The 25,505-nt window shown below is 41.9% G+C and overlaps 1 protein-coding gene across 1 annotated transcript; it reads right to left on the reverse strand.

Moving 5' to 3' along the window:
• Nucleotides 1–498: 498 nt before the first annotated feature.
• Nucleotides 499–25,079, reverse strand: LOC122552661 (sulfotransferase 6B1-like). Its single transcript, XM_043695482.2, has 7 exons — nucleotides 24,770–25,079; nucleotides 18,488–18,615; nucleotides 13,490–13,579; nucleotides 11,589–11,715; nucleotides 6,996–7,090; nucleotides 3,469–3,625; nucleotides 499–1,616 (listed from the first exon to the last, which is right to left on the reverse strand). Exons 1-7 carry the CDS (start codon nucleotides 24,993–24,995, stop codon nucleotides 1,486–1,488), a joined length of 954 nt encoding a protein of 317 aa, XP_043551417.1. The 5' UTR covers nucleotides 24,996–25,079; the 3' UTR covers nucleotides 499–1,485.
• Nucleotides 25,080–25,505: the final 426 nt, after the last annotated feature.

A 25,505-nucleotide genomic window follows, 5' to 3' on the forward strand; every position in this document is an offset into this window, starting at 1 on the left:
AAGATAATGAAATACATAGGTCATCTACACTACACATTGCAGAAACTAACCCAAAGTCTTTCACCAGCACCTTCTAAACTCACAATCTCGATCACCTAAAATGGCAAAGTAACAGAGTCATGGGAACACCAACCCCTGCCAAACCCCCCCCAAGCTGCATACCATCCAGGCTCGACCACATTGCTGTTTCTTCACTGTCACTGGGTCAAAATCCTGGAACTCCCTCCCGATTGGCACTGTTAGGGTGCAGCTACACTTCAGGGACTGCAGCAGTTCAAAGAGACAGCTCACCAACATCTTCTCAACAGCAATTAGGGATGGGAACTATGTACTGGCCCAGCCAGCAACCATCACATCCCATGGACAGAAATAAATACCAGTGATGGGATAATTACGTTCAAATAACATTTTAGCACAGTGGAGCATCTCATGGAAATTTTCAAAACAAGATCACAACAGTACGCGTAAAAAAAAATGCAGATCAAAAACACAACAAAATCCAAAGTAACTCATTTTATTTTTGATGCTAGAATTCTCATTGTTTTAAAATACATTCCAAACAAAGACTGGAGAATTCAGAATTTTACAAATTAACAGCAACATTTGAAGACAAATTTCCTCAGGAAAAAGTTAAGGTTTCCCTTCTCTATATTTTATCACTTGTTAGTGAAATGGTAGTTCATTCTAACTTTCAAAATCCAGCACTTTTGGAATGTTGGCAGTGGGTCTTCAGAGCAGGAGTATGGAAAAAAAGTTATTTAGCCAAATGAATCATGAAACTGAAATGTGTCTGCAGTGCTTATTATATTATTAAGCAGAACTATATTTAAAATGTGCTTAAGATATGCGTAGCATCTTCTGATATTTTAATACAATTTAAAATGTGACTCTTTCATTTATGGGAGTATTTCATCTCCTTCTCTAGCCCTACTGTTCCATCGATGAAATTATGGTGAAGGAAGAATCATTGTGACCTCCATCCTGTTGAGATGAGGTAGTGACAACTGCTCTGCTTGCCTGTTTACAGTTAACAACAAATCTTACTGCGCTGACCTATAATCGTCCTTGTCCTGGGTATGACATGTTGCAGTTCCAGCATTGCAGAGTTTGTGAGGCTGCGCTAATACAGTACACTTCAGGCAATATTCAGCTTTGATGAATTGAGAGAGTGTTTGGGCTGGATTGGTTTCTGCTGAGGTGAAGTGGAGGATTGGTACTGGTCAGCACTGTGGAGGTAGGGAGGGTGTGTGGGGTGAAAGAAGCTGAGGGCTTGAATTGCGAAATGTTATGGCCCCAGAATTACAAAGTCACAACAGGTTTAGCTCTGAAGCTGTAACATTTAGCTATCATTGGTAATCTGTTGTTTATTTTTGCATTTTCTGTTTTTAAATTGAGGTGTTTTGATGTTTGAATTCACAGTATTGAACACTTGTCTTCTCCAAACAGAATGTATTCCTTGTCTGTCACAATATTCAGTGTTGTTAATTACTCCTGACAGTAGAGGTCATACTTCAACATTGCTCCTAATTTTGTTCCTGCTAAACATGCTTCAAACTTTGCATCCATCTCTTCACTCTGCTCTTTAGTGAAAAGGGATTTCCAGTCTCCAACCACACCTAGATTAAAAACAAAGCAAAGTTGTTAAAACTAATTTGGGCCAGTAATGTAGAATCCTGCCACTAGTTGCCTGTCACTTCTACACACCACCACGTTCCCATGGCAACACTTCCATCTCGGGCCTGCTGCAGAGTTCCAGTGAGGCTCAGGGAAAACTGGACAAACAGCGTCTCATTTTCTACTCGGTTACTGTGCAGCCTTCAGGACTCAGTGAGTTCAGTAATTTTTAGATCCTGAACATGTCTTTTACCCACATGTCCTTCCTTCTTTCATGTCCTCTATCCAGATCACACCCTGACATGACATGAGCGGCTTTCGGTAGAGTCAACACATTTTCACCTACTTATAGTCTCCATTATCAGCTTTTCTTTCTTTCTGGTTTACCATTATCCATCCCTTTGTCTGCCTGAGTGTCTTTCCCTCCCTCTGGGCTTCATCTCCACCAATTCACTTACTCCATTGCCATCTTCAACAGATTTACTACGAATATTTGTGAAAAATCCAATAAATAATTTGAAAAGGGCACTGGAGAATGAAGGAAGGTGAAGAATTTGAGTTGTGAAGAGGACATAATGAGCCTGCAAAGGGATATAAATGGAGTATAGTGTAGGAAAGTGTGAAATTAAGAAGCATATTATTTAAATGGCTAAAGATTGCACAGCTGAGAGATGCTGAGAGTTATGGGTGCCTTTGTGCATGAATCACATAAGGTTAGAATACAGGAACAGCAGGTATTCAGGAAAGCTAATAGAATGTGTTATTTTATTGAGAGAGGAGTTGAATGCAAGGGGAGAGAGGCTACTGTTCAGTTTTATGGGGCATTGGTGAGACCTCACCTGGAGTACTGTGTACAGCACTGGTCACTGGGTATATGGGAGAATCTTAATGCATGGGAAGTGGTTCAGAAAAGGTTTATTAGACTAACACCTGCAATGAGTTGATTGTCTTTACACAAGAAAGTCTCGACCTGTTTCCTCTGGAAATTTAGAACAGTCTGAAGTGACTTACATAGAATCCCTACAATACAGATGGAGGCCATTCGGCCCATTGAGTCTGCACGAACTCTCTGAAGAGCATTCCACTCCATCCCTGTATTTAGCTTGGCTACCCTACCTCGCCTACACACAATTCAGCATGACCAATTCACCTAACGTACAGGTCTTTGGACTGTGGGAAGAAACTGGAGCACCCAGAGGAAACTCATGCAGATACAGGGAGGACATGCAACTTCCACACAGACAGTCACCCAAGACTGGGATTGAACTTAGCTCCCCAGTGCTGTGAGGCAGCAGTACTAACCACTGAGCCACCATGCCACTAATTGAAACATATACGATCCTGAGGAGGCTTGACCTTGTGGATCTTGAAAGGATTGTCTTGTGAGAGAATCTAGAACTAGGGGTCAGAGTGTGCACAACGTTTGTCCGTTTAAAACACAGGTGATGGAAAATAAAACATCTTTCAGAAAGTTGAAGGTTTTGGAACTGCCTTCCTCAAAGACAGTCGATGCAGAATCTTTAAATATTTTTAAGGCAGAGGTGGATAGACTCTTGGTCACCAAGGGGATGAAAGATTATCTGAGTTACGCAGGAATGTACAGTTAAGATTAAAATCAGATTAACCATGTTCTTATTGAATGGCAGAGCCAGCTTAAGGGGTCGAATGGCCTACTCCTGTTCCTTGTTCATCATTTGGAGGATTACAAGACAAAAGCAGAGACGAAGCATGCTTTCACAGTGGGTCAGAAAAACTCTTCTGAGCTGCAAGGATCAATGAACAGCATCAACACATTCCATCTTCCCTTCCCAAACTGAGCATTTCAGACCCTGACGAGAGTTCATTTCTACCTACCCTTTCGGAAGATAACCTTGCCGATGCTGGAGTGAGTTTTCTGGGCGTTGTCACTCATGGCCTGGAAGGTAGCTCTGCTGGCAATCTTTTGAATCTGTTCCTCACTCAGAGACAGGCCGAAGAATTCTGCTATCGACTGCACCCCTTTCGCCAAATCCTATTGGGGGGAAACACACCCACAGGATCAAAATGAATAGAAAACCTGAGAAGTCGGTAAATCAAAATAAATGGGTAAATTCAGCACATCAAGACTCACTCTAAGGCAAGGCATGGCATGTTAGGCCTCTGTCTGACCATGTGCATCTCAAAATACATCGGAAAGCTGCAATTGTGGAAATGTAAAAGCGTGCAAGAGATTTTAATATATTCCACAGCAATCTTCCGTTTACTTGACCCTTGTCTTTTTAGCAACCCCTTCCAGCCCTTGCTTAGAAAAAGATAGGGGTCAAATGTCACCAGTAGTAACTTCATTATTTCCTACATTGTTTCACTCGATTCTCTCTCTCCCTCTCTCTCTCTCTCTAAAGCCATAAGCGAGATCACAAAGTCATTGCGACAGTGTTTGAGGAGAAAGATATTTTCCTCTATGGTAGTTTGAGTCAACTTGAAAGAAAACATGAAAAACCTTGTGATTTTGATTTTTCAGATGGAATCGTTTCCCAAAAATAGAAAGTCACACTCTGCCACAGGGCAACCTACTAAAGTAAGGTCAGCAAAAGAGGAAATAGATGATGATTAAATGGAGTGTTGCTGAAAGAAAACACATTTTGTTGAAGCTTTGCATCTTGCAGGCATCAGGACACTTCATAAGAAAAATACCAATAAACAAGAAGCTAATATTCATTCTGGATGAGAGAAGAGTTCTGATTGGTCTGTAAGCAAACTCTGGTTCTAGGAGGTGGTGCCATGGAGATGATGGACTGTTAACTGCTACACTTTATTCAGATTTCAAATGAGGCAGATTAACTCTGACCAGTCAGGGGATTGTCCTAAGAAACAAGCCAGTAATGACTTACTTTGTTAACCTGAAGTGTGCACAATGTGTACACATGTTCCTGCTGTTTCCATGGTTTCAGTGTCACTGGGTCAAAATCCTGGACTTCTCTCCCTCGTGGCATTGTGGGTCTTCCTGCAGCACATGGGCAGCAGAGGTACAAGAAGGCAGCTCATCGGTATCTTGAAGGGCCACTTGGGACAGCTAATAAATGCTGGCCCAGCCAGCAAAACCCACATCCCACAAGTGAACAAAAAGAACTGTGCCTTGCATTAAAATGTATAGCTGTTGACAGTCTCTCGGCGGCTCGGCATGACCTCAGCTGCACTGTTGCACTGGACTTCTGGCCTCGAGATCATTCCAGCGTGCGCTCCCAGCCTCGAGCATGGAGGTGAATGCCAGCTTTGTTTCTGTGCTGTACATCTCTATGACTCTAAATGGGACTTGATCAGTTTAGGAAGTCTGGTCAGCATGGACAAAGTTGGACCAAAGGGAGGAGGATGTGCTGGAGGCTGGTACAATTACAACGTTTCAAAGCCATCTGGATGGGTACATGTATAGGAAGGGATAGGGATATAGGTCAAGTGCTAGCAAATGGGACTAGATTAGATTAGGATATCTGGTTAGCATGGACAAGTCAGACCAAAGGGTCTGATTCCGTGACTCTATGCCTCTATATGAATTAGGAGCAGACACAGGCCATTTGGCACTTCTAGCCTGCTCTGCTGATCTTATAGTGGCCTCAATTTCACTTTCCTGCCTACTCATGATAACCGTAGCTTCTTAATTAACAAGAGAGTCAGTCTATCTCTTCCTTAGAAATATTAAATGACTTGGCCTCCATCACTCTCTAAAGACAAGAGTTCAAAAGACTAAAGACTCTTAGAAACAATTTCTCTGAATTTCCATCTCAAATGGGAGACCCCTTCTTTTAAACTGCATCTGCTAATACCCAGGACCATGGATCATAATGTAATGCGGCTTTGCTGGATTGGCTCATGGTCAGAGGTGTGGTCCCTTGGACGAAATGTTAAACTGAGGTCTGAACCAAACACTCAGAGGGCACTGACCAACCTGATATATAAGATAATGGTTCAAGAGGAATCAAATGTGAAACTGAGCATCATGGTCTGAGTGAAGATAGTGAGTCCTACATGAGCCTTTGTAGGGAGCAGAGTCCTTATATTTATACCTGAACAGTATGTAATGATATTTACATACAATAAACTAGCTTGTTAACTGAGAACAATGCCTCTTCTGCATAGACTGTAGTAGGGGGGGGAGAGCATACTCTAGCACTGACCATTAGAAAGATCCGAGACAAAGTATAGACAAAGGAGGACTGATGGCAGAAGATTATCTCAGACAACCCTTACTCTGAACCATATACTGGCTGATGGTATGAAGTGCCAGTCATGGAAATTAGGGCAATACCATGGAGTCAATGTTAAACTTTGACAAATATCAAAGATCTCTGTAGAACAATAACATAGAGCTTGCAACAAAGAATAAAATAAAAATTGACTGAATGATCATTGAACTTCAGAGCAATTTTGTGGCATTGGGTGTTGCTTGAGGGATACATAATGGTCTGGACAACAGGGACAGCAACAGTGCAGCATTCCCTCAGTATTGCATTATCCTATCATGTGCTCCTGACCTCTGACTCAGTGTGTTATCACCCAATTCCAGTTAGGTTCTGGTTAATTTTTAGTAAAGGAAAGACATGGATATGGCAAATGCATCAGGAGTCATGGGTGTTTCCCCATTAACAACAAAGTTACACACCCTGTTACAAATTATACTGTCAGCTCAATCTTATGCCAAAACCAGTTACCTTCCTTTTCTGAACTAAAACATATCAATTTATGTATGATACTCATTCATATTGTTTACTTCAACAGCCTGCCCTGGTCATGTACTTCTTTATCTTATTATTGCTTGGGTTCCACCTGACATGCCTTCTTAATATTCTCTTTCTAACTTTTCATCTTCAGCCTCATCTCAGAATCAACACAAATGATTCAATCAATTTATCAATTGTTTTTAATTTTACAAACTTCTACTCAATTGGCAAAACTCTTTTCTGCCAAAAACAAACTTCCTTATACTTTCTACATAAATTAAGTTTCTGATACAAACGATCGAGAGATAATTTTATGCCAGTTTTGTGACAAAGGAGTAGAGACTCACTGTGGTCATGTAAACTGCATTGGTGCGAATTAGCTGCTGTAAAATACTACAGAGAGAATTTTTACCAGATACAAAACAAGCAAGGGGGATTGTTCCTCATAAGAGGGAAATAAAGGTTGACCATTCTGTTAACTGTTCCCACTCTAATATTCAAGAAGGGCTTATGCCCGAAACGTCGATTCTCCTTCTCCTTCGATGCTGCCTGACCTGCTGCACTTTTCCAGCAACACATTTTTAAGCTCTGATCTCCAGCATCTGCAGTCCTCACATTCTCCTCCTTGGTAATTATCCCCCAATAAAGGGAGTCCTGTATACTAATCTACACAGAAAATATACTGACCTCTTTCAGCTCTTCATATGTGATAATCTTCACATTCTCATCATCAAAATGTTTCTCCCACACAAGAGCATGATCAAAGTAGGAGCCCCAACAAACTGTTTTAAAATAAAAAGTAGCATCAGAGAAAAATAATATTAATCATAGATTCAGTAACATATATGATTCTGTGCTACACTGAGTATTTCTCTCAGACTCAGTGCTCCCCCCCACTCAAGAATCATTTCTGTAATTGAGTTCCTCATTCTCTTCAAACAGAAGGGGTAACCTTGCAACACAATATCCAGTGATACAGCATCGACCACTGTTGAACACAACACAACTGTGAATGTGATTTGCTCCTTATGAATAGATCTACTGGTGTCTTAACAGAGTAGTGTCCCTTAGACCTAAACCTGTGAATTTGATTTATTACAATGCAGCTGGTAAATGTTAAGGTATACATTTGTTTAGAATTAAAAACTTACAAAAGTGAAGTCACAGAGCATTACATCAAGAGAATTAAAATGACAGGCAGCCTGTAGGTGCAGTCAGGCTGGAGGGAGAGAAATATCAGACTGGGGCAAACAGACAAAATTCAGATTTAACTCATCATTCAGTCCTCGCTTTATATTTTCCAATACAAATTAAAATGGAAACTTGCCTGAGTAAGTGTTTGATTCTGTACTAACACACCATCACCAATAGTATTTACACACCTAGTTTATATTAGAAATCTGGCCAGGAGTTTAATTATCATTTCTTTGGAAAACTAGTGAGACTGCTGAAAAATTAGATATTTATCTACAACATAGAAAAGAAGCCACTTGGCACAATCCATCCATGCTGTACACAAGCCTCCTCCCACCTCAATGCATTTGTGTTCTTCCATTCCTGACTGTAGTGGACTGTAAGGATGGTAGGGGCAGAAATCCTATAACATTTAGGAAGTATTTGGATGTTAATTTGTGATGCCAAGGCGAACAAGGCTGGGATTAGAATAATTGGGAGTTTGTTTTTGTCCAGCACAGGCCCAAAGGACCGAAGGGCCTTTTCCTGTGCTGTAAACTTCTATAGCTGTATGACATGTTTAGCTCACTGTTCGATGCATCAATGCTATTTGCACAATTGTTCTTTTGGAATACAAGCTCCACACCAAACCACTCTCTGGGAGGTTTCTCTGGAATGTCTGACTGGATTTTTGTGTGAATGGCCAAAAGCAGTTAGAAGAGTTGTTCATGCAGTTCCCCATTCGGGAGAGGGAAGGAAGGGGATCCAGATATTTTCTTGTCAGAGTCACAACAGATGACTGAGAGAACTCCTGCAGAAATTCAGGATTGAAGTTTTCAGCAATGTTAAGAAGGCCAGTACTAAAGTTAGAAACTGCAAAGCAAGTACATTAAATCAGGAGGAAGAAACTAAGAATCAAGTCAGCGGGGAAATAGATGAAATGTCTAACCTTTCTCTTTGTTTCGTTTGTTGAAGCTGAATATAGGTTGCTGCGAGAACACAAAGCAGAGGGGCATATAATCACACACCACTTAGTTCTTCAGAGCATCATAGCCTCACAGTGCCAGGTACCCTGGTTCAATTCTACCCTCAGGCCACTATCTGTGTGGAGTTTGCACATTTCCTGTGTCTGCATCGGTTTCCTCCGGGTGCTCCGGTTTCCTCCCACAGTCCAAAGATGTGCAGGTTAGGTGGATTGGCCATGCTAAATTACCCATGTGTGGGTTAGATGGATTGACCGTAGCAAACGCAGGATTACAGGGATGGGGTGGGTATGGGTGGGGTACGCTTTGGATAGTCGGTGTGGACTTGATGGGCCAAATGGCCTGCTTCTACATTGTACGGATTCTATGTCGAGTTTAAGACTCATTAAGATCAAAGTGTGGGATATAGGTAAAGCAGTGTTACTTCTGCAACCATAGTTATTTATGCAAGGTAAATGAACTCACACCGGTGTATAATTGTTTCAGCCAAGAGCTGAGTTAACACGAATGAAAACTATGTGAAGGAAATATATAATTACTTTTGCATTAGCTAAAGTGTGCATACGAGAATGAAATGTGCCTGCAAACAATGGTAGATGTTACAGACAAATAGATAAGGTGCTGTGAGGGGAGGGCGTGTAGGTTAAGCTAGATACGCCTGTACAAACAGTTACAAGCATCTGTTTGCTGGTTCTGCAAAAACAATCAAAAAGGACCACCATTAAGAGGTCATAAAGCTCTCAAAGACAGAACATGTGATTAAAAATAAATGAAGATTTTCCACCTTTGATTTTGTAGGGTCAGTGAAATGTTTCTGGGTCAACGTTCACTAGGATTGGGGTGAAGGAAGAGCTAAGCAGTTTGTGAATTATTTCACCACGTGGAGCCTGAGGCCTGGGAGATTTGTGCTCCTATTCCTGGGTGTGTGCCTGGCCATGGACTCACACCCGAAGTTGACAGAAATGATGATGTGGCCATTAGCAACCAGCTTTCCTGTTGGAGGCCTTGCTGTTCACGGAGCCAGGCAATACAAAGTGGTGATGGGGTATGGCAGGGTGGCAGGGGGAAGAACACAAACAGGCCTCTCCCACAACCACCCACCCCATAATCTGTGCAGATTGGTGACAGAGAAGATTAACATCAACTCTTTAAACTGAAGTCTAGTTCTTTGGTGGTGAAGGGACTGCAAGAAGGGAGAGTGCCATACTCCCCTTTCTTAGTTCAGGGACTGGCCAAAATTAAGGTGCACCAAATTCCATATGAGCCAGAGTAAGTGGTGGGTGTTTGAATCTCACTGGGTAGAATTTAATCCAGCCCATTACAGCAGCAAACATGGCGGCCAGGCTCACGTGATTACGAACTATGGCCTGCATCAATCTCCCAAGAAAACACACATCCTGGGAATGTTTGAAGCAGGAAAGGATGACGTAAGCAACTAATCCACTTGATGCTTTGGAGCCCGCTGGAATTTAAATGGTGCCTCAGGATTAAATGGGAGCCACATGGCTCTCCACTCCCTCCTGCAGGATGCCCTTCAAATTACTTTGGCTGTCGCTGTGGCCTTGGATTGCAGTTGGGAAGGGTGGAGGTGGAGATGGTTTGGGGAGTGGCTGATGCGTCACAGACACTCGGTGCTGAATTCCCAGCGTTGGAAATGTGGACTGGGCTTGGGTTACTGAGAACTATCCCCTACTTCTCTTAGCTCTGACCCAGCCCTTTGTTGCCCCTTGGGTGACCCCCTTTCTGTAATCCCCACAATCATCAGTATCCAGGGATATAGAGGTGACCATCAGGCTGGCCCTTGGCACATTCCCTGCAGAAGCCTCTGTTCCCAGTGGCACTGACATGTTCTTAAACCCAAGGAAAGCCCCATCTTTGGTCACCAAGTGCCTGAGCTGTGCTTAACTTGGTCGGGTATCCCCACGGTAACAAGAGGTTCCTGCCAGTTCTCCAACCCAGTGAGCAGGATGTCACTGCTACATTAAACCCAGCCTTTGACCCTTAGACAAGGGGTGTTTAATTAAGCATTTGGTCATCATGTGTACATGATGTCTCTGATTCTTGTCAACGAGAGAAAGATGATGGTAGGCAGATTGCATCACACTTCAGCTCTTAACACCTCGCCCCCATCAACATTTTTACTTTTCTCAACTTCATGATGAAGGTGACTCCTTCCTGGAACAGAAGCCGGTGCCTCATTTTAACAGTTTCAAATTGACCCACCATCGGAAGCTGGTTATTTGGTCCTACGCTCTGGAATGCTCTCCTTAAAGACCCCAACATTTCTAACACTCTTTTCTCCTTAAAGGTCTACCTCATTGACCAAATAGTTGGTCACCTGCCCTAATATCTCCTTAGGTGGCTCAGAGGGCCTGAGTACAAGTGGGTCACAGCCAGACTGGGGATAAAGAATGGTTTAAGTGCCAGTGGGGCAGAAGCTACAGCCACAGATAGGTTCTGCTGAAGGGGACTCAAAGAGAAGGATCCAGGTTGAGATTGCTCCTGGATTACCACATCAATGTACTTGATGCTGGCCTGCTCGACAGCATCCCATCAACCACTTTTACACTGAAATTTGTACTAGGAAATAAATAGTCAGAAAAGAAAACCTTAGTTTGACTGAAAGAAAAAGTCTGCCTGCCTGTATGCATTGTTTTTCTAATGCTTCAAAGTTTTTCCAGAAAACTTTCCTCGACTACAGATATTTCTTTTTTGCTTTGCTGCATATATTTGTATGCGTGATGTCAGCTTTTCCAAAATCTGGGAATGTACAGATATTCGTTTGCTACTAGAGAACTTGACTATCGATGAAAAAAGACTGTTTTCTCAAAACTTTTTTGTTTTGCACTCATCAGGAAATGCTTCCACCAATCTGAGTCCACTTGTCAGCCATTCAGAGGTCTCCTCTCACGTCATATAAATGCTGGTTCATTCTTTGAACTGGTGTTTTTGCAAAATGTCCTGGTGAGTGCAGGTGAAATTTTTCAATAAAAGACATCTTTTTCAGCAATGCCCAACTCGTATTATGCTGATAGTGTATAGCTAATATGTGAGTAAAATTCTGAAAGAACTATACATCTGGGAATGTCTAAACCCACGAGTAATTGTAGCCAAGATGCATTACCTTCTCCAGTCATGTACTTTCTGAAGAACTCATCCCAAGATGAATAGGTGGGCAGTAAAGGATTATTCTGACAGAAGTGATAGTAGGACACTGCATTGTCTTTGGGATTGCGAAATACAACCAATGTCTGTGGAGAGGTAACAAGACAAAAGCATTTAATCTTTCTGCAGAGAAGTGGAGCGTGAGCCAAACAGAATATTACCACCATCTATTCTGCTTTCAGTTTAACCAGGGGAAATCCTCCAGTGTAGTTTGCAAACCCAATTTCAATCAACGTTCGATTTACTAATGAGAAATACTGTCAGCATTATTAGAAGACATTACACTCTGTCTTGTTCATGGTTTACTCTGAAACCTCACCTTTCTTGTTAATTAGATATTTTTCATATTCCAGTTTCTAGGCTGATGGATGCCATGCAACCAGCATGCTCTCGTGTTCTATTAATTTGGCCATCAAGTTTATTTGATATGACTCAGCCTTTGTCTATATAAAACAAAGGCCTGACCTATACTCTGCAATTTCTGGATGACAGTCATGTTTATGATCTTATTACAGAAATCAAACTTCAACTGGGACTCTGCCAGCTAAGGCTTATCACACTAGGTACTGATCAAACCTGCTGTGACACGCAAAAAATGTTTGAAGTTAAAAAACAACTACCACTGCTTTTCTCTGCAGCTTTCATTTTTATCCATTTTCCTTCCTGGATTCCTTGGGTCTATGTATATTCCCTTGCCGGTCCTTACCTCTCCAATACCTTATCTGATTGGCTAGCTCGATTGGAACCCAGAGAGAAAGACCCAGACATTAGATGACCATAAAACCCAAGGGTTTGGGAAATCAAAACCATCCTAACCAATTTCCACTTTGCTTAAAATACACTTCCATATGGATCAATTATTAAAGTACTTTTACTCGAAGTTAAAAATCACACAACACCAGGTTATAGTCCAACAGGTTTATTTGGAAGCATACTAGTTTTCGGAGCGACGCTCCTTCATCAGGTGGTTGTGGAGTATAGGATCATAAAGCACAGAATTTACAGCAAAAGTTTACAGTGTGATGTAATTGAAATTATATTTTGAAAACGACCTGGATTGTTTGTTAAGTCTCTCATCTTTTGTATAATTTCAATTACATCACACTGTAAACGTTTGCTATAAATTCTGTGTCTTATGATCCTATACGCCACAACCACCTGATGAAGGAGCAGCGCTCCGAAAGCTAGTGCTTCCAATTAAACCTGTTGGACTATAACCTGGTGTCGTGTGATTTTTAACTTTGTACACCCCAGTCCAACACTGGCATCTCCAAATCATGACTTTTACTCAAAGCAGTTTTGTAATTATAAAATGGAGTTCAACCTTACTTGAACTCATTCAACTAGTTCTGTCTGGTTTGTGTATAGAAATCATAATCTCACTGTTTGATTAAAGGTGTGCAAGGTATACACATCACTTTTGGAATGTGGTTTGTTTTAATAAGAAAATGCTATTGGATGCAAGTTATGGCTATGAGATTTTTGTTTTTTAAAAATTCATCAGCAAGTCTTCCTGGAGTATGATCTAAATTCAGCCTCACCCAGAAAGCATATGATTGCAACCCACTATGGAGTTAATGGAAAGACTTTTTAATTTTTCTTATTTATCCTACTTTTTCTAATCAATTTGCTCCAGAGATGAACCTCTGGAGCAGTTGGCACTTGAACCTGTGCCTTCTGGTCCAGGGATAGGGACACTACTACTGTGCCACAAGGAATGATTTGTATACTACTGGGTTCATGAGTCAACCAAATGGGATCAGGATCAAATCAATTTAGTCCTTTGAAAGTGTGGTTAAGGTGATTAAAATCTTGGTTTGGTCTCACACTATTGTGCACTGACATTTAATGTAATCTTACCTTTGTTTTCTTCTCATTTATAGACGGTGGTAGATTGTTGTAATGAGTGTGCAATCCATAAATACGAGGAGACTGAAAACTTTTCATCATCTTGAATGAATAACCAAATAAACATGTGTAAGAAATGGCAGGCCAGGAAGGGCAACTGCACCACAACAAAGGCAGAGATTATTTTGTACTTACAAAATTATTTCTGCTAACATTTTGCCAAATATCTCCCAATAAAAATAAAATTATCAACCTAAAACATTAATTCCATTCCTATTTCAACTGAATCTCTCTGACCTGTTCAGTGAGTCTTTCAGGCATTTTCTGTTTTTGTATCAGTTATTAGAGAGTGGATGAAGAAAGATTCCAGTTGAACAGCAATGATGACACCAGAACTTCATGATACTTCAGCTAAATCAATAGTGTCATAAGCATACAACCAAGCTCCCTCTGTACTGTCAAAGCAGCATGCTTTAACATTAGGGATACCAGCCACTATTCATAACTCCTAATGTGGATACTGCCATACTTTCAGGGTCCAATATCAGAATCAAGCCTCTAATTCAGGCTAAAGAGAAAATGCTGGAAAATCTCAGCAGGTCTGGCAGCATCTGTAAGGAGAGAAAAGAGCTGACGTTTCGAGTCCAACTGCTGAGATTAGATTTGACAAAGATTTGTCAGGAGCTTTGTAACTTGGCTATCTTTACTCGGCAGTGCCATGTTGAATTCTAATCATCACACCACAAAGCAGGAATTAGAAAGGATGACAGAAAAATAAGAGATCCTCAGAATAGATTACATTATAGTGTGGAAACAGGCCCTTCGGCCCAACAAGTCCACACCGACCCGCTGAAGCGTAACCCACCCATACCCCTACATTTACCCCTTACCTAACACTACAGGCAATTTAGCATGGCCAATTCACCTGACCTGCACATCTTTTTGGACTGTGGGAGGAAACCGGAGCACCCGGAGGAAACCCATGCAGACATGGGGAGAACTCCACACAGTCAGTCACCTGAGGTGGGAATTGAACCCAGGTCTCTGGCACTGTGAGGCAGCAGTGCTGACCACTGTGCCACCGTGCTGCCCAAATACCATGCAGGGATTTCAGAAAAGCAAAGATGAACTTGAGTTCTACAGTGCACAAAGAGAAGATCAAAAGGAAACTTCATCACATCACATGAAATATTACATTGAATACAAAGCAGGTCTAAAAAATTATTTTCAATTAAATCAGGATAGGAGGACCAAAGGATAAATGAAGGAAAGTTACGAAACTTTAGGACAAAAATCTTTTACTCAAAGATCTTCTCAGCAGGGATTAGAATATAAACTGAAGTTACACACAAATCCAACTGGGTGCAGCTAGTTCATAAATGAGATAGAATTGCTCCCATATATTAAAAGGACTTTACTCAGCTTCTCGTGCAAAATATGGAAACTTAAAATGGTGCGAGAGAAACATCATAAACATTCCTGTGGAAACTTCTCAAGGTCATTGACATTTTCTTATGTAAATAAGAATTTATTTAATAAAAAGGTTTTCTCATAAAATGCAAACTATTTGCTTATTCATAAAGCATGCAACAGTGCAAACAAATCTGTCACCTTAACACTGACTCACAGAAGGTGTCAATCAATTGGAATGCAAGACACAGTTGTGAGAAATCAAAGTCGACAGGAAAAAGATTAACTTGTTATTGGGATATATATACCTGGTTTGAGATAATGGGCAATGAAATTGTAACTTATCTCTTGCTTAAAGCATTAAATACAACAATCTGTGTTGCAACCTAATAAGTTTCAATAGCCATCTAAAGTGACTTTTGCTGATTGTTCCTCTTTTGCACAGAGCTCATACTTCAATGCAGCATATCTCAAAAAGACATCAATGTCAAAATAACAAAATTAAGACTTGTATTTATATAGTACCTTTCATGACTATTAGGCTGAATCAAAGCACTTTACAGCAAACTAAGTAATTTTTGAAATGTACTTAATATTATGTGTTATATATTATGTGTTACAGTTATATTGTAGAAAAGTACTCATGTTAAGTAAGTTATCCTATTTAAGGAAACACAATTTGGTGCCAGCACTAATTCTTAGAAGCTGGTTATTTAGAATCGGCAAGATGCTATGAAGAATGAATTAAGAATTAACAAGGGTGCCAAAATAGCATAATGAAAAATACCACCTACAATTTGAGGGAAGAATGTTACAAAAACAATATCAACACTTCTTCCTACTTTTACAAATTACTGTTTCTGTGCCAATGCCTGGAAATTAAAGCTTTGTCATGGCATGCAAGATTCACTGGGAAGGACAGCATTAATCCCAATCCCTAATTGCCCTAATTGCGTGCTCGGGGCGTTTCACAGTCACTACAATGCTGTGGGTCTAGATCCCACATAGTCCAGACTAGGTCAGGACAGCAGATTTCCTTCCCCAAAGGGCATTGATGAACCAGATGGGTTTTCACAACAATCAATTATAATTTCATGGTTACCATTACTGAGATTAGCTTCCAACTGCAGCTTTTTATTTGTTTGAGGTTAAATGCCAGCAGCTGCTATGGTGCGATTTGAACCCATGTTACCCAAGCATTAAGCTGGGTCTCTGGATGATTGATCCAGTGACATTAGCACTATGTCCATTCTAATAAGGAAATGGAGTACATCATGAAGAGAGCAAGCATTGTGAATTCAGATGAGACAGTGTAGAACCTGAGCTCATTCATTGGCAATGAGCAGGATGCACAAAAGGAGCAGAATAGATGTCACCTCCCTAACTTAATAACAGAAAATACATTCATTCAGATTCACAAGAGCTTGTGTTAATCTGATGAGATGCTTGGACCAGATAGTCAATAGATTGGGAACATTGAGTGGCTTTCATAATACTTAGGATTGAGTACATGAGTACATTGAGACATGACCTGTTACAGGAAGGATGTTTGGAAGAAACAGTTGTCTGATGAGGCTTAAACATGGATTTATTAAATTACGCTGATCAGTCAACAATTCCATTACCATTGTATCGTGCAACTATCAGGACGCTAACAGGCAAGCTTTGTTCCTTGTGAATCCTACAATTCTCATGTTACAATGGATGGGACATATTCCTTCAGTAACTTTATTTTTAGCTCCTTATCCCTTTTCCTCAGCTGAAGGCACTGACCCCCTTGTGCACTACATTCCATGGGAGTTTGGCACCTCCCCATTCGGTATTCTTCATACTGGGGTCATGACAGTGGGGAGTGGGAAGTATAAACCACAGCTAAATGCAACCCTGCCCTCATTGGATGTCCACATGAAGGAATATAATGTATTATCACAGACATTGAGCGTGGCCATAGTTTAGATGCAAAAACAGGAATTGCTGGTGAAGCCCATCAGCTCTGGCAGCATTTTTGGGAGAACAGTAGAGTTAACATTTTGAATCCGGTGAGCCTTCATCAGAACTGATAGCAGACAGGTGGAGACAGAATTTAGAGAGGCAGAGATCTGAAAAGGATAGGTAAACAAGGGTACTATTGATAGTCAGTTAGGACAGAAGAGAAACTGAATAAAGTGACCTCGAGGGCTTACAGTTGGAGAGAATGGATAGGTTGTGCTAAAACCAAGCCATGCTATGACAGGACTGAGTGTGAAAGTGGGTGGAAAATATGAGAGGGTGGGATCTGGCTTAAGGTTATTGAACTCGATGTTGAGTCGTGGAGGATGCAGGGACATCACCCAATCTAGTCCATTGTACTTGCTGTTCACAGACTGGTCCCCTCTATAGTGAGGAGACAAACCGCAGACTGGGAGACCGCTTTGCAGAACACCTACATTCTGCAAAAATGACCCCGAGATTCTAATTGCTTACCACTTCAACACCCCACCATGTTCCCACGGCAATATTTCTGACAGGCCTGCTGCAATCTCACAGAACAACATCTCATTTCCCACTTGGGGACCCTGCAGCCTCCAAGACTCCACACTGAGTTCAATAACATTAGAGTCAGATCCCATCCTTCCATGCTTTTTATCCACCTCACACCCACGCCTGTCATGGTGTGGGTTACTTTTAGCACAGCCTATCCATTCTCACCCACTCTCAGCTCTCATTATCATTTATTCAGCTTCTTTTCTGTCCTCGCTTACTACCAAACCCACTGCTTTCCTATGTGGGAGGCACGGTGGCATAGTGGTTAGCACTGCTGCCTCACAGCGCCAGAGACACGGGTTCAATTCCGGCCTCAGGCGACTGACTGTGTGGAGTTTGCACGTTCTCCCCGTGTCTGTGCTCTGTCTCCACCTATCTGCTGATTCCACCTTGTCTTCAGCATAAATACCACCTTTCCCTTGCTGCTATTATTTCGGATGAACAGGTACCAGGCTGGAAACATAACTGTGCTTTTCCCCACAGATGCTGCCAGCCAGACCTGCTGAGTTTCGGCAGCAATTTCTGATTTTGGTTCAGATATCCAGCATCCACAATTCTATGTTATATTTATGCCATTATTTAGATGTTGTCCATTGCAATTTATGTTAATTAGCAGTTCGCTGTTGAAATCATATCACCAGCACGTGGGTATGGTAGCATAGTGGTTATGTCACTGGCCTCAGAATCCATTTCCCTGGACTAATGATCAGGCTCCAATCCACCATGGTAGTTGGAAGCATTTAATGCAGTTATCAGACAAATCTAGAATTTGACAATCTAGATTTTCCAGATGAGCAATGTATTAACAGCTGCCCGCTCTCTGCTTGTAAAGGCTCCCATGGCACTGTTTCAGAGAACTGCTATTCCCAGTGTCCTGACTAATATTTATCCACCAATCAATATCACATAAACTAAAGATCTGGTCATTATCAGATTACTGTCTGAGAGAATTCACTGTGTACATCTTGGCCACCATGTTTTCTACATTACAGATTTTTAGGGGTCATGTAAAGCAACGTATAAATGCAAGTCTTTACTTTCTTTACAAGAATCAAACACAATTTCTCATCCATATACCTCATATCTCACAGCATTTTCAAATTCCAATAACTTGACTTTATTTTGAACTCCAGGTTTTCCGTCTTTGGATTCAGTTTGATTTTCAGAAGCAATATTGCAAAGTAGGAAATAGACCCAATTAAATCCTGTAGAACATGGATAAATACAAGAGTTATTATAGCTGGTTACTTCATCAATGTAAGCAGCCACTTGCTGCAGTAACAGAACCTGGCCTAGGGCAGAACACTAACTCAAGATGCATATAAAATTCCAGAATTACTTACCAGAGAATACAATCATATGTCTAACATCTCCCTTAGGCAGCCACTCCAGGCACCTGACAAACCCCAAAGTGTTTCCTTCAGGAGTACCTTCCCTGATGACTGCTGCAACTAAGGCTGGAGTGCCTCATGAGGGAAGGGCGAGGTTGCAAAACCAAACAATAGCCACATGTACTCTTGCCAACTCTCCACTCAAGATTCAGAGTCATTGGGTCATATAGCACAGAAACAGACCCTTCGTCCAAATTGGTACATGCAAGAATTCTGGGTAATCCAAGATGAAGGACGGGAAAAATTTCTGGCTGTAACAGCTGTTCCTTTTGTGAGGTATTTTAGGTGTTGGAGGTGATTTCCTCGAATTCTAGGAGCAGCAATTACTGTTTTATATGCTGTTGCATTGTTTTGAAACTTTAGAGAAAAGAAAAGTCAAAACAACAGCACTTTTAAAAGGGAGAGGAACAGACAAAGGCAGCTCATGGCGAGGTCAGTGCAGGAGAGAGAGTGAGATAGATAGAACGAGGAAGAGACACTTACTGCCTTTGCTGTTTGAATTCATGTATCGTTGGACAGCAGAGGTTGTCTGAGAAAATGAACAAACAGTAAAATTCACAACTAATCTTGGAGGAACATGTTTGGGAAAGTCACAGCACAGAAACAGATAAGTGAATATTTTTAAGTGTGGCCTTACAGTAAATCTGCAGTAGTGAGCACAGTGGGTTCTTTCTTAATTATATGTTTTATTGAGATATGTCTCGATTAAACTTAAAAATATAAGCCATAAGTATTAAGTTAGCCTGAAGCAGTGTTTTGTAGAGGAATAAGACAGTGTTATTTTCTGGGTATGTAGATTGGAAGAAGCAAAACTGGCCTTGAGTAGAGTGATATGCTCTTCTTGTCGAATGTGGGAGTTTAGGGAGAGTTTACGCGTTACTGAGAATTGTATCTGCAATAAATGCCATTGGTTGCGAATCCTATTAGATCAAATGGATCGGTTAGAGAGACAGTTAGAAGCAATGAGGAATTTGCAAGAGCAAGGGGATGTGATGAATGGCAGTTATAGGAAGGGAGAAAAGTTGCAGATACAGTCACATAGATGGGTTAACTCTGGGAAAGGTAAGAGAGGTAGGCAGGTAGTGCAGGGGTCTTCTGTGGCTATCCCCATTAGGCTGTTTTGGAAAATGTAGGGGGTGATGGATTCTCAGGGGAATGTAGCACGAACAGCCAAGTTTCTGGTATCGAGACTGACTCTAATGCAATGAAGGGTACATTGGGTTCCAAGAGATCAATTGTGTTAGAGGACTCTCTAGTCCAAGGCACAGACAGATGTTTCTGTGGCCAGCAGCAAAAAATCAGAATGATATGTTGCCTCCCTGGTACCGGGTTCAAGGATGTCTCAGAGTGGGTGATCTCAAGGGGGAGAGGGACTAGCAGGAGGTCATTGTCCACATTGGAACCAATGACATAGGAAGGGAAAGGATTGAGATTCTGAAGAGAGAATATAGAGTTAGGCAGGAATTTAAAAAGGAGATCCTCGAGAGTAGTAATATCTGGATTACTCCTGGTGCTGTGAGTTAGTGAGGGCAGGAATAGAAGGATAGAGCAGATGAATACATGGCTGAGGAGCTGGTGTATGGGAGAAGGGTTCACATTTTTGGATCATTGGAATCTCCTCTGGGGTAGAAGTGACCTGTACAAGAAGGATGGATTGCACCTGAATTAGAAGGAGACTAATATATTGGCAGGGAAATTTGCTAGAGCTGCTCAGGAAGATTTAATCTATTAAGGTGGGGGATGGGACTCAGGGAGATAGTGAGGAAAGTGATCAATCTGAGACTGGTACAGTTGAGAAAAGAAACTAGTCAAACAGTCAGGGCAGGCAGGGACACAGCAGAGAACAAGGTAGCTCTGATGAATTAAACTGCATTTATTTCAATGCAAGAGGCCTAACATGGAAGGCAGATGAACTCAGGGCATGGTTAGGAATATGAGACTGGGATATCATAGCAATTACAGGAACGTGCCTCAGGGATAGACAGGACTGGCAGTTTAATGTTCCAGGATACAAATGCTACAGGAAGGACAGAAAGGGAGGAAAGAGAGGAGAGGGACTGATGTTTTTGATAAGGAATCGCATTACAGCTGAACTGAGGGAGGATATTTCTGGAAATACATCCCAGGAAGTTATTTGGGTGGAAGAGAGAAATAAGAAAGGGATGATCACCTTATTGGGATTGTATCATAGACCCCGTAATAGTCAGAGGGAAATTGAGAAACAAATTTGTAAGGAGATCTCAGTTTTCTGTAAGAATAATAGGGTGGTTATGGTCAGGAATTTTAACTTTCCTAACATAGACTGGGACTGCCATAGTGTTAAGGGTTTAGATGGAGAGGTATTTGTTAAGTGTGTACAAGAAAATTTTCTGATTCAATATGTGGATGTACCAACTCGAGAAGATGCAAAACTTGACCTACTCTTGGGAAATAAGGCAGGGCAGGTGTCTGAGATGTCAGTGGGGGAGCACTTTGGGGCCAGCGATCATAATTCTATTAGTTTTAAACTGGAAACTCCTGTAAACAATACAGTAATGATGCAAGTACACGCCCATAATTGACTTGATATGGCTGAAGGTACTAACATTTCAGTATAAAAATGCCCAGGACAATTCAGTCCAATGTTTCTAACAGCTGTTTGGCAAAACTGGCTATTTAATCACACTTGCATGCTCTTTCTCCTATATTTTTCACCCCTTCAAATATTTACCTAATCCTGTTTCAAATATTACTATTGGATCTGCTTCTGCTCACTCTCAGTTAATGCAATCCAGATGGTTGCTCAAGTCTTGTTATTGTCAAAAGTACAAATGGATTTGTTATGTTGGGGCTTATGAAGCAAATAGTTCATGGAGTGTCTTGAACATTCTGATTGATCTGCCATGTTTAAATTACAGATTTCCAGGGAAACCAGCAACAGTCTAATCAATAAAAATCAACTGTTGAATGTTTTCCAAAGAGCTTTACATTCATTTGAGCAAGCAGTCTTTCCATCAACATTCTGCTTTCAGTTTCACAGATATGATGGCTTCTGTTTTTTTTAAAGCAGAACACAGATTTTCTGATTCTGCTGTGAAAATCTGACTGAAGGGCCAGATGGGGGAGTCTTCTTCTACATCTCATGGTGGATAGATGCCAAACAAACAGTTAATTATTCCATAAGTTACACAGCTGTAGCACGGCACCAAGGATACTGCTTCAATCTAGAAAGCAAATGGTTATATAACCAGAATGGTAAAAGTATAAATTTTAATCTTCATGCATTTTACTCTCAATGAAACATTACACTTTCTTCAATACATTGTTAATCCACTCGCCCCCCAAGCCCAACCACACATGCCCTTTCTCCAAATCACAACCTAACCCTATACCACTGCTGCTCTGCGTTTCCCAACACACTCAACATCTGTTTTTCATTTCAACACTGACACAAACACTCTCTAGTTCCAGTTACAAATTGTATTACATTCCACTGTTCTGAGAACGTTCACATTTTACATTGGAGATACTTGCTTCCACACAACCACCAGCCCTTCATGCTCCCAACTTGCTGCTTTCATACTCAACATAAATATGTATCACAACCCAATCACAGGTCAGGCACTAACTTCACCAAAGCAGTTTGGGATGGCCAATCAATGTTGGCTCAGCCAGCAACACCACATCCTGTGAAGAAATAAAATAACTGAAAGCAAACCTTAGCAGGACCTATACACTTAATGGTAAGGTCCTAGGGAGTGTTGCTGAACAAAGAGACCTTGGAGTGCAGGTTCATAGCTCCTTGAAAGTGGAGTCGCAGGTAGATAGGATAGTGAAGAAGGCACTTGGTATGCTTTCTTTTATCGGTCAGAGTATTGAGTACAGGAGTTGGGAGGTCATGTTGCAGCTGTACAGGATATTGGTTAGGCCACTATTGGAATAATGTGTGCAATTCTGGTCTCCTTCCTATCGGAAAGATATTGTGAAACTTGAAAGGGTTCAGAAAAGATTTACAAGGATGTTGCCAGGGTTGGAGGATTTGAGCTATAGGGAGAGGCTGAACAGACTGGGGCTGTTTTCCCTGGAGCGTTGGAGGCTGAGGGGTGACCTTATAGAGGTTTACAAAATTATGCAGGACATGGATAGGGTAAATAGGCAAAGTCTTTTCCCTGGAGTCAGGGAGTCCAGATCTAGAGGGTATAGATTTAGAGTGAGAGGGGAAAGATATAAAACAGACCTATGGGGAAACTTTTTCACACAGAGGGTTTACGGTTATGGAGTGGGCTGCCAGAGGAAATGGTGGAGGCTGGTACAATTGCAACATTTAAGAGGCATTTGGATGGGTATATGAATAGGAAGGGTTTGGAGGGATATGGGCCAGGTGCTGGCAGGTGGGACTAGATTGGGTTGGGATATCTGGTTGGCATGGATGAGTTGGACTGAAAGATCTGTTTCCATGCTGTACATCTCTATGACTCTGTCTACACTTTCTGCAGAAAAACAATGGAATAACGAAAGAAATGTGGACAGAACTAATAAAAGCCCACCAAGCATCCAAGCCCTCACTCCAATGGGGGGCATTGCCATGGAGATAACTGGCACAGCATGAATAGAGGGTCAGAAATGCCAAGCTTGGATATCATGTACAGGAGGGAGAGTTTGACAATCTGCAAATATCTAAATGCCTGACTCCTTCCCTCGCCTCAAATAACCAGGCATGCAGGCAGCTGGAGAACTTGGGCTGATGTTGCATTGTCACTCATCTGCCGGTGCTCAGCCTCCACTGAAGCTGCAAGCACTTGACTCTCTCAGGCACATGATGGATGGGTGGAAGGATTGCCACTTTATTATCACCAATTTACTGCAAATCAGTATTTCTTTTTGTTGCGGTGAGAAACGTTGTTCAGAATTGCTGTTGCATGGAGGGGTGGGGGGTATAGAATTATTTCAGTTCAAGCTTTCCTCGGTTAGCTATTGCCCAACTCTCTGAGCACAAGCTAAGACTGAGAGCCTACCTCCATACCCTCTGGGAGTCATCCTTACCAAACATAATGAGCTTCACTTTGTACAGCCTGGATTGTTGGGATAATGTTGACAAATGGTCTCACAGTGTGAATGGGCCACTCCAATCAGACAGTCTCTCTCTGGGCTATGCTGCCAAAAGGCCACAAGATTCATCCACGCTCTTGGTAACACTTTCCAAACCGGTCACCTCTACCATCCAGAGGGACAAGGGCAGCAGCAGCAGCATGGGAACACCAGCCCCTGCAAGTTGCCCTCCCAGCCAGCCCCCATCCTGACTGTCAGCGTTTCCTGCACTGTCGCTGGGTCCTAATTCTCTTCCTAACAACACTGTGGCTGGCCCTACATCACATGGACAGCAGGGGCTCAGCACCATGCTCTCCAGGAGCTTGGCCAACGATACCTACATCCCATGGAAGAATAAAAGATAGCAGCAAGTGTGAACTCGCTGGCTCCTGTATGTCAATAAGGCAGATCGTATCATTGCCCAGTGACACTGAGGTCTATGAATATAGCGCTTTTATTTTGTTGGAATAAAGGGAGGGCAGAGATGGACGGGGGCACGAGAAAGTTTGACTGTCCGAGAAAGTGAAGAGTAATGTGGTTTCTAAAGATATTTCGAGTTCTCGGGAGAATTAACTGAACCTGTCCGTCTGAATTTTCAATGGAAAGAACAGCAAATCATGTTAATATTGATACAACTAAAGTGCTGTAATTACAGCAGTCCATGCCATCAAAAGAGAAGCAACAAAAGCTGTGAGATCTCAGTAATAATGAAGATTTAACAATCCCGCAGAAATCCCACCAAATGAGTGAAAGTGGCAGGATCTGTACAGAAGGGACTGGGATTGAAAACAGCTTTGAACTTCGGTGCAGAGACAAACTTTTTCTCATTCAAATGCATTTCTTTACTGTGAACTATTGTTCAAACTTTAAACAAAAGTCGATAAGTATCAGACGGTCTCACCGCATTTGGGGTAGGAAGAGATCACCAGGTCTTCGGGACGAGCCTGGAAGTTGCCCAGAGCCTGCAGTGTTTGGACTGAGCTCAGCACCGAGGGGTAGAGAACGCCCTTGTAGCGGAACACCAGCTCCTCGGGTTTTAGCTGCTTCGCTTTCTCCAACATCCCCTGCACCCTCGCCTGGAAATCGGCTTTGTCAGCCTCCGCACTCCCATCGCCTTTCACCTCCATCGCCCTGGGACAGACCGGCAGAGCGCACAGCCTCCCGTTTTATTGGCGAACGGCGACTCCGACGCCTGGACGCTCGCACGCTACATGGCGTGCCAAGGGGCGATTAACAATGACAGCAAATTACTTCCTTCCTTCGGCGCTGGTTTGCTCCCGCACTCTTTGTGGTTTCGCAGAGATTGGGACTGATAAACATCAAGTGCAGCGAGCAATAAAACCCACAAAACCTGAGAAGTTCTGGAACTGCTCAGCATTATCTGTGGAGAGAGAGAGATAATGTTTGCAACTGCCTAGGAATCTTTTTTTATTTAAAAAATATACTTTATTCATAAAATTATTTGGATCTCTATACAATCGGTCGTGCCATTCTTATGCACACATTTCATTACATACAGACATCGAAATTTATATTTCCTATATACAAGTCTGTACATTTACTATCCAGCTCTTCTGCTGAGGCGCCAGCGGAGCCCAAATGACAGCGTGGGTCCCCTGTTCTTCTTATGTGGCCGA

The sequence above is a fragment of the Chiloscyllium plagiosum genome, unplaced genomic scaffold (assembly GCF_037043375.1).
Source record: "Chiloscyllium plagiosum isolate Xiang-an unplaced genomic scaffold, Cpla_swu_hap1 HiC_scaffold_10, whole genome shotgun sequence".
NCBI classification, from domain to species: Eukaryota; Metazoa; Chordata; class Chondrichthyes; order Orectolobiformes; family Hemiscylliidae; genus Chiloscyllium; species Chiloscyllium plagiosum.

Bases quoted from the DNA above. Each gene is read 5' to 3' on its own strand.
- LOC122552661 (XM_043695482.2), bottom strand. From the start codon at position 24,995: ATGGAGGTGAAAGGCGATGGGAGTGCGGAGGCTGACAAAGCCGATTTC. The intron at 18,616-24,769 runs GTGAGACCGTCT...CATGTTCTACAG, and splicing joins CTCTTCCTACCCCAAATGCG to GATTTAATTGGGTCTATTTC. The intron at 13,580-18,487 runs GTATATGGATGA...TATTCATTCAAG, and splicing joins AAAATGCTGTGAGATATGAG to ATGATGAAAAGTTTTCAGTC.